Below are 9,125 nucleotides of genomic sequence, written 5' to 3'. Positions count from 1 at the left end.
AGGGAGGCAGGTGGAATGTTGGCTATAAGAGCACTCCCCCTGAGGTGGTCTCTGTAGCAATTCCCAGTAGGCCTGCAGCTGACAGGGTCCAGGTTATGGAGGGGCTGTACACATGAGTCAGAATCAGTGGGCTTGGTTTTCACCTGAAAACCACTAAAGGACATTATTATGTTTATATTGTTCAGTGTTGATTCTGGAGTTCTGCATACTTGATCTTGGAAATCAAAAAGCCAGTACAAGAAGAGTGGGTTTACCTGGTTGGAGATACTGAGGAAATTCTCATACTTGACATTCCTGTGACAAAGGTGAGGTCTCTCTATGTCTTTCCCTCATGGATGCCCCTGTGCAGGCTCTCCCGGGATGTCCTGCTGTGTGTAGGAACCAGACCTCTCCATCTGTGGAGCCTGTGGTCTGAGGTGTTCCCCTTGTCCTGCTGCCCTGCCACTTCCTCCCTGTCTCAGTGCCTGAACTTCTGGGGTCTTAAGGACATTCAGCAGGACTGTCTCTAAGAGACACCATTTCCCTTTGCCCTTTGTGAATCGCATGTCCTGTATTCCAATTACAATTTTGTCCTAATGTACCACTGTAGAATAAGCACTAGACTAAAGGTCAATTTGAAAACAATGTCTGCAGCTCCAACCCACCGGCTGCTCTTCGGACCCCTATACAGTGTCAATATGAGTCAGAACTGACTGGACATCACTTAACAACAACAGCGCCATCAGATGAGCTTTCTTTCTCTTTTCCTGTTTGGATTGTTGCCAAGTCCAGTCCTCAGATGGCTGCTCTGAGCGAGGGCTACTGATCCTAGTGTGTAGGTTCTCCTCCCCTCTGTGTCATCCCTGTGCTTTCTCTCCCCAGTATCTGGATACAACCCCATCCTCCAACACCTCTGCTACTCTTCAGAGTTCTAACATCTCAGAACTGCTTGTTTTCACTTGGTCAGTGGGTTAGTTGCTGAGGGAATAAGAGGGAGTGTCCACTCATTCTGCCAACTTTTTTAGTTGTCTGTTTAGTCTTCATTATTAGCTTCTACACCAGTGTTTCCATCTGTCAATCTTGAAACGTAGCATCTGTGAGTGAACATCTGCAATAATAAAATCAACAAATCAGAGCCTCGTGTGTGGCATGTTTACTAAGGATGGTGGTGGAGATGTGCCTTTGAGTGGTTTCTGATTCCCTGAGACCCTGTATCGGTGTTCTGAGATTACAAATCTTTATGGGAGCTGAAAGCCTCATCTTTCTACCTAGGAGTGGCTAGTAGATTCAAACTTCTAACCTTGTGTTATCAGCCCAACACCTAACCACTATGCTGCAAAGACAACAAGAAAATAAAAACCCAGGCAGCCACAAATGCAGTTCCTCATAACTTGAATATGTGTTAAGTTAGGGTTTACCTGTACTTCCTTTATGGGGAAAACTAAGGTTGTCCATATGTAGCAATAACACCCAGAGTATTCATGATGAGATATCACTCATACAATGACATTTAATTTAAAATGATAAAGTGTGTATTTTATAAATAAATAGGAAGTTTTTTAAAAATTGAGGGAAAATGGAATAGAAAGTTAATGGACTCTTTCAAAAGCTTTTCGAAGTCTTCCTATAGATGTATATAAACTAAAAACCTGGTTGTTGAATCAAAGAGACCCTAGAGGACAGGATGAAGCTCCCCCGAGAGGTTTCCTGTGCTGTAAACTGACTGAAGCAGAGAGCAAAGTGGTGTTCTCATGGAAGGGCTGGTGGGATTAACAACCAACCTCGTGGTGAGCAATCAAATACTTACCTACTACACCACCACTTTCTCAGTCTCTCTCTCTATATATATTTATGTTGTTAAGTGCCATTGAGAAGTCGGGTCTGACTCACAGCAACCCTTCATAGGGCTTCCAAGGTACAACTGGTGGGTTTGAACCATAGACACTTTAGTTAGCATTCCAGTGCTTATTCTGCAAATGGAATGAAAACATAATGGTCTTTTCCATAATTTTTTGAAATATATATGTTTCAAAAAATTGTTCCTGTGCCTATATAGGGTTTCTGAGCAGAATCTGGTGAGTTGAACCACCAATCTTGTGGTTCATTCGTTTCCTACAGCGCCACACCAGCACCTCACCAAGACTCTCGCTTTCTCTCTCTCTATATATGTTGTTGTTGTTGTTAAGTGCCATCGAGTCGGATCCGACCCATAGCGACCCTGTACAGGGTTTCCGAGGCTGTAAATCTTTACGGGAGCAGAACGCCTCATCTTTCTCCCGCGGAGCGGCTGGTAGTTTCGAACTGCTGGCCTTAAGGTTCGCAGCCCAATTCGTAACCACTACGCTACCAGAGCTCCTATATATAGATATATACATATATATGTCCATATACCTATATGTGTCTCGATACATATATGTGTCTCTATATATCCATATGTGTGTGTGTGGTGCCCTGGTGTGGTGCTATAGGATGAACACTGTGCCACTAATCACAGAGTCAGTGGTCCAAATCCACCAGTTGCTCTCAAAAACCCTATATAGTGTCACCATGTTTTGGAACTGATTTTATAGCACTTAACAACAACAACATTTATATGTATATAAACATGTATATATATATACACACACACACACACACATAAATATATATACACATACTTACATTTATGTGTGTGTTACTTAGGTTAAGTGCCATAATTGAGACATTGAGACTGTTCAAGGTGTAGCTGGTGAATATGAACTGCATATACACATATAATATATATGTACTTGAAATATAGATATAAACAAATATTTTTATGTACATTGATATATACACACATATCCACCACACGTCTGTCCATTTCTCACACTGTGGTAGCTTCCATGTTGCTGTGATGCAGGAACCTAGACCATTGGTAATTTGATGCTGGCAGGGTAACCCATGGTGGACAGGTTTCAGCTGAGCTTCTAGACTAAGACAGACTCAAAAGCACTGTAGGCAGACTACTACTGACAACCTTATGAACAGCAGTGGAACACTGTCAGCACCAGAACACTGAATACTGACACATGAGGAAAACCACCAGATTATTGTCAGGAATAGTGCCGGAAGATGAGCCTTTCAGGTTAGAGGGCACTCAAAATATGATGGGGAAGAGCTGCCTCCTCAAAGTAGAGTTGACTGTGATGATGTGAATGGTATAAAGCCTTTATGACCTTCATTTGCTGATGGGGCACAACTCTCAATAAGGAGACACAACTGTAAACATCCATTCATAAGTGATACAGGGAGTGTACAAAGTAGGAATCTAGGAAAATTGGAAGTTGTCAGAAATGAAATGGAATGAAATGCATAAACATCAATATTCTAGGCATTAGTTGGCTGAAATGGACTGATATTGGCAATTATGATTTTGACATTTACATGGTTTACTAAGCAAGAGATGACAAAATAATGAGGAATGGCATATTCATCATCAAAAGGATCATTTCAGTATCTATCTTGAAGTATAATGCTGTCTGTGATATGATAATATCCATGCCCCTACAAAGAAGACCCATTAATACCATGGTCTTAGCTGGGTTTTCTAGAGAAGCCAAATCAGTGAAACACTATCTATCTATCTACCTGTTTACATATAATATATACAAAGATAAGCTTATTATCAAGGAAACTGCATACAATTTGCATAGCCCCAGGCCCCCAGCAGGAGAGAGAGAAAAACACTCCAGAATGTTCATTATATTGGGAGCAGGCCACACCCCCAAGCAAACATTCCTTAAGTTGACTGGATGCTCATAAACATTCACCATAGAGCTAGCTATACCTATATTAGGTTTCATCACCATGGAAATAAGCACATCTCAACTGCTAAACCTCTGAAAATCCAGGTCTAGTTAAAGTTGATGGAATACCCTAACTATTGCAATCTACCTTGTCAACTAGAAACATATAAACTCTATGCATTATCTATAAATAAAGAAAAGTTGTAAAGTCATTCATGCATCTAACATGATGTAATTAAACCACATACAACCAAAAACACACTAGTCATTAATGAACAAGGTAAAAACATTTGATGAACACACATAGAAAACTAAACAAAAGTATATATTCATATAAATGTCCAAAGTGCACATTCTGCAAGCCAGCCTCCTGCCCATACGTACACAGCATTTACTCAGTCCATGGGCCAAGAGTCCATCACTGCCCTGACTTTCCCGCCACCGCCTCTGCCACCTTCTCTTATGTCACCACTTTTCCAGGCAGGAACCTCAGGCTCCACTCATGCTTTTCCTTCCTGATGGTCCTGGGATCATTGGATCCTGAAATGCAAGAAAACTACTCCCTCATTTAGTTACACATTTTCTACAATTATAGTTTTAGCAATTGTAATGAATCCTACTAACAATTACCCACAATTGAATTGATAAATTCCTATGACCATCCCCCCCCATACCCTCTCACCAGTCCCATCTGGAATAGAGGAAAACTAGTCAGTGGAGATTTTACCATATCCCCTCACTGTAAACCTCAGCACACCTATGAAGTTTGTTCATTGGTCACTTCATGACTTTATAACCCTCCATTTTTTAAAAGTTGTTGTCTAAATTGCCTATCTGTATCAACCCAGTATACTGAGGAGACAAGCATGTGACTTGATATGAAAAATCTTCCATTCCAGTTGGACTTTTGAGAAACTGCATTCATAAGCAAAAAATCCAGTCCCACAAATTGTAGCAGTTGACAATTGCTCAGAGTATCAAGCATCTTTATCTTCATCTGATCATATTTTGGTCAGCTCAACCGTTGTTGTTGTTAAGTGCCATTGAGTCAATTCCAACCCATAGCAACCCTGTATAGGGTTTCCAAGGAGCAGCTGGTGAGCTTGAAACACTAACCTTGCAGTTCAAACGACTTTGCAGTCTGGCACATTAGCCCACAGCACCACACCAGGACTCTAGCTCAACCCTAGCCACCCATTAAGGGTCCTGGTATGGAGTTTTGTGGTAATATGCTAGACTGCAAGGTAGGTTTAAATCATGAAGTTGGCAGTTTAAGCTCACCAGCTGCTATTCAGACACTATGAGTTGAAACTGGCTCAGTGGCACTTAATAACAACCACTACAGCCAGCCAAGCTAAGTCAAATGGGTACCAGCTACAAGTTTGGGAGTTCACACACACCTCACTGCACATCAAATCAGCTACGGATTCACTCTCAGCATTCCAGTCAATGGGCTAAGTCAGGGTCCTTAGGGTTAGGAGTTAATATAACGACCTAAACTTCAAACCAGCCAACCTTCCTGCTCCGCTTACGTCAAGGTCAGTGGGTGCAAATAGAACATGTCCAAACTCAGCCCGTGTCTTCATTACTACATTTCACCCTATTTCACACATGAGGAGATCCAAGAGGTCACCAGTGATCAATGAAACACAGGTTCCATTTAACTTTCTGTCCTAGAAGGGAGTTTTCACTGATGGGCAGACTTCCCTAGCATTGATGCTTCCAGAACTCAAAACACCAAACTGCCTGCTTTTTCCTCTGCTTTTAACTCCTGTACTTCCAGCAGTAGTGGGTTGTTCTGCATGTCTTTCTTAAATGCAAATATCCCAACTCTGAAGGTCCTGGGTGGGGTTCAGGATTATACCTAAGTCCTACACTATACAAAGGCTCCAAGCAAAAAGCCTCATTTCTCAGGACAAATTCTAAGTTCCCTTTTAGCAAATCCCATCAAGAATAGGCTGAAGGCAGGTGGACAAGCTCTCCGTAATAATGATTCCTGATATTACTCTCACACATGTATGTCTGTTTTACAATAATACGTGGAGAAGACAATATCCACATGGCAAAAAACACAAACCTTTTAAACACTCAAGTTCAATGTTTTCCTCTAACTTGGACTAACCCCATTCAAATGCATATGGCCTAAGTCCTCTAGCAGTGTGGATTCCAGGAGGCCCAGGCCCTGTATCATTAGCATCAATGCCAACTCAGGTCCTATATGCACCAGGACACACAATGTCTGTGATTCCCTTTCCTCAGTGTGCAGTTGAAAGAATGGAGAACTTGGGGAACTTCTAGGGGATTATTACAGGACATGTTGGTCATCATGTTGCATGAGCATTCCTCTAGAAGAACCAGCCGTCCTTTCAACAACTAGGTCTGGGTTTGAAAATGGATTAGTTCCCATAATAGGGGAATTATGATTTTGTATGAAGCAATGTGGTGGCTTCATAGAAAATTCATAATAAAAATCTGCTGTAGTTTTTCTGCTTGTTTGAATTTAGATGCTGAGCAGCACCTTTTTACTTCCCATGAAGACTCAGAGGAATCTAGGGATAAACAATCTTTGGGGTATCTATCTACTCAGTGTTCCTAGCCCATGCCTCAGGGTCCCAGATTTGTACAAGCAAGAAAGTATTTCTTCCTAGCCCTAAATATATATATACATATATATATATATATATATATATTAAGCTCAACAATCAAATCTTAATTCCTCAGTGTATTCATCAGCTTTTTAGTCTTACTTGCTGCTGAAAACACACAGCTTGTTAAAGCAATTCATGAAGTCCTATGCTCTCCCCAATTTGTTTTCATTGTTTAACTTTCGTTGTATGCATTCTCATCCTTTCTTTCATAGACCTGAATCCTGCATCAGAGCCTGTTCTCTTCCAAGAGCTTGCTCACTCTAGTCGTCTCCGGTAGCCCTCAACAACTTAGCCTCTAGCTTGTGCCCTAAAAACTTGTGAGAAACACCATTTGATTGATGCTTGGTTAATAATGTTTGTTATTGTTTTTTATTTTAAATGCCATTAAGTCAGTTCCAATTCATAGTGACAAACAGGAGCAGATGGTGAGTTTGAACTGACAATCTTGTGGTTCAAACCAATCTTGCATTCCAGTGCATTGTACAAGAGTTAAATTCAGTGACCCTTGGAAATTCAGCCCTGAGTCTGAGTCTAAGGCTTTTCTGACTGGGCCTACTGAGGATGTTTGCTCATGTGCAGAGAAGAGCAGACAAAGCCTCTCTGCAGCTGGAAACCCAGCTGGCCCCACCCACCTGCTTTACATATTCCTTCCAGTCCACCTGGTCCTCCAGAGCTCCTATGAATGCTGGGTCTGGAGGGGAAGATCTGTCTCACTTGGGGCACAGAGTGAACCATGGAAGGCCCAGCTCAGCTTCTCTGCCTGCTAGTGTTCTGGCTCCCAGGTGAGGGCAATAGGGATGGTTTTCTTACTGAAAAGTATTTTAATGTTTTTAGGTCCTTGGAACTGACACCTATGCTAGGCAAGGAAAAGGAATGAAACTATACTTACAGTTTTTTGGAATACAAATGGGTCTGTGGGGAAGACAGTGTTTTATGGTCCAGATCATATGGGTGACTTTGTGTTTTATTTCCAACTTCAGATGCCATGGGAGACATTGTGATGACTCAGTCCCCAGCTTCCCTCTCTGTGTCTCCTGGTGAAAGAGTCTCCCTCAATTGCAAGTCCAGTGAGACTGTTTATAGTATAGCCTGGTATCAGCAGAAACCTGGGCAGGCTCCTAGGCTCCTCATCTATGGTGCAAACAGCAGGGCTGATGGCATCCCAGACAGATTCAGTGGGAGTGGGTCTGGGACAGACTTCACTCTCACTATCAGCAGCCTGAAAGCTGAAGATTTGGGAACTTATTACTGTCAGGAGGGTTATAGCTCTCCCACAGTGTTACATGCTTGAACATAAACCCCACCACCCCGGGGAGCACATGTGTGAGGCTGGGCTCTCCCAGCTGCTTCTCTTTGTGCCTCTTTCTGCTTAGTACCTTTTCAGATGTAACCACTCTGTGAAGGTCCTTTCTTGTTTTTGTAGTAGGAGCTAGGCTGACTCCTCAGCCTCCCTACTGGGATTGCTTCTCCTTAGTCCCAATAGCACAGACATAGACTGAAATTATAGTGCTGGGGTTTAGTGTCAATCAGAGCTCATACTAAAAAAGTGAAGCCATTCTTAATATTCTAAGCAGGAGCTCTTATAACAATTCTATTTAGGTATTAGAATCTAAACAATTTTCAAAGCCTTGGGACTCTCCTTGCCTGGGAAGCAGAAAATGAAAAGGAAGTGATTCTTTTTTTTTTTTTTTTAAAGACATTTATTCAGCATCATGATCAGACTATTACATTTAGCAATCAACAGCATGGGTGCGGAAAAAAAAAAACTACATTAAAACCCTTTGTTGGAATGCTTCACACTTTCCACAGAACAGAAACTAAAATAACCAGTTATACAATTACTCACAAATACAGTCCTCGAGTTTGTTTTGTTTTTTGCCCATACACATGAGTATTGTCTAAAACATGTCTTCTTTGTAGCAGCTAGGCCCTGGTACCACTGTGCTTGGCTGAGTTCACAAATCTGCTGTAACCTGTAGCTTCCCTGTCACCTCTCTGGCTCTCCTCTCCTGCTAAGCTTTGTTTCCTGGCAATCATTAAAACCTTCTGCCACTCCCATAGCTACTGCTGCTGCTTGAACCGCCATAGCCACCTTGGTTTCATGGTTTGGCAAAATATTGACCTCCACCACCATAAGGGCCAGAGCTTCTGCCTCCAAAATTTCCTCCCTTCATGGGTCCAAAATTTGAAGACTGATTATTGTAATTGCCAAAATCATTATAGCTTCTACCGCCTCCAAAATTGCTTCCATCATTACCAAATCCATTATAACCATGCCCACTGCTTCCATATCCACCACCACCATGGCTGCCACCAAAGCCACCTCGTCCACTGAAGTTTCCTCCACGACCAAAGTTGTCATTCCTACCAAAACCACCTCCATGGCCACGACCGAATTTTCCAGAACCACTTCGACCTCTTTGACTGGAGGAGGCACTGGCCATCTCTTGCTTTGACAGGGCTTTCCTTACTTCACAATTGTGGCCATTCACAGTATGGTACTTCTGGATAACAATCTTCTCTACAGAGTCATGGTCATCAAAGGTTACAAATGCAAAGCCCCTCTTCTTGCCACTGCCTCGGTCTGTCATGATTTCACTCCCTTCAATCTTTCCATACTGCTCAAAATAATCTCTTAGGTGATGCTCTTCGGTGTCTTCTTTAATGCCACCAACAAAAATCTTTTTCACAGTTAAGTGGGCACCTGGTCTTTGAGAGTCTTCTCTTGAAA

At 42.1% G+C, this 9,125-nt stretch overlaps 1 protein-coding gene and 1 gene segment (V, D, J or C); one reads left to right on the top strand and one right to left on the bottom strand.

The window, feature by feature from the left end:
- Nucleotides 1-7,127: 7,127 nt before the first annotated feature.
- On the top strand, nt 7,128-7,685 carry LOC102832240. The segment is given in 2 exon segments: nt 7,128-7,176; nt 7,375-7,685. Coding segments are annotated over 2 exon segments (360 nt in total).
- Nucleotides 7,686-8,493: 808 nt separating this feature from the next.
- Nucleotides 8,494-9,125, bottom strand: part of LOC102831858 (heterogeneous nuclear ribonucleoprotein A1-like) — a 14,840-nt gene continuing 14,208 nt past the window's right edge. Inside the window, exon 2 of the mRNA XM_006877702.1 lies at nt 8,494-9,118. Coding sequence (XP_006877764.1) covers nt 8,494-9,118 — 625 coding nt within the window. The remainder of the gene's footprint in view (nt 9,119-9,125) is intronic.

Source organism: Chrysochloris asiatica, unplaced genomic scaffold, assembly GCF_000296735.1.
Source record: "Chrysochloris asiatica unplaced genomic scaffold, ChrAsi1.0 scaffold00559, whole genome shotgun sequence".
In the NCBI taxonomy this organism is placed as follows: domain Eukaryota; kingdom Metazoa; phylum Chordata; class Mammalia; order Afrosoricida; family Chrysochloridae; genus Chrysochloris; species Chrysochloris asiatica.
This window is presented reverse-complemented; position numbering and strand designations above follow the sequence as displayed.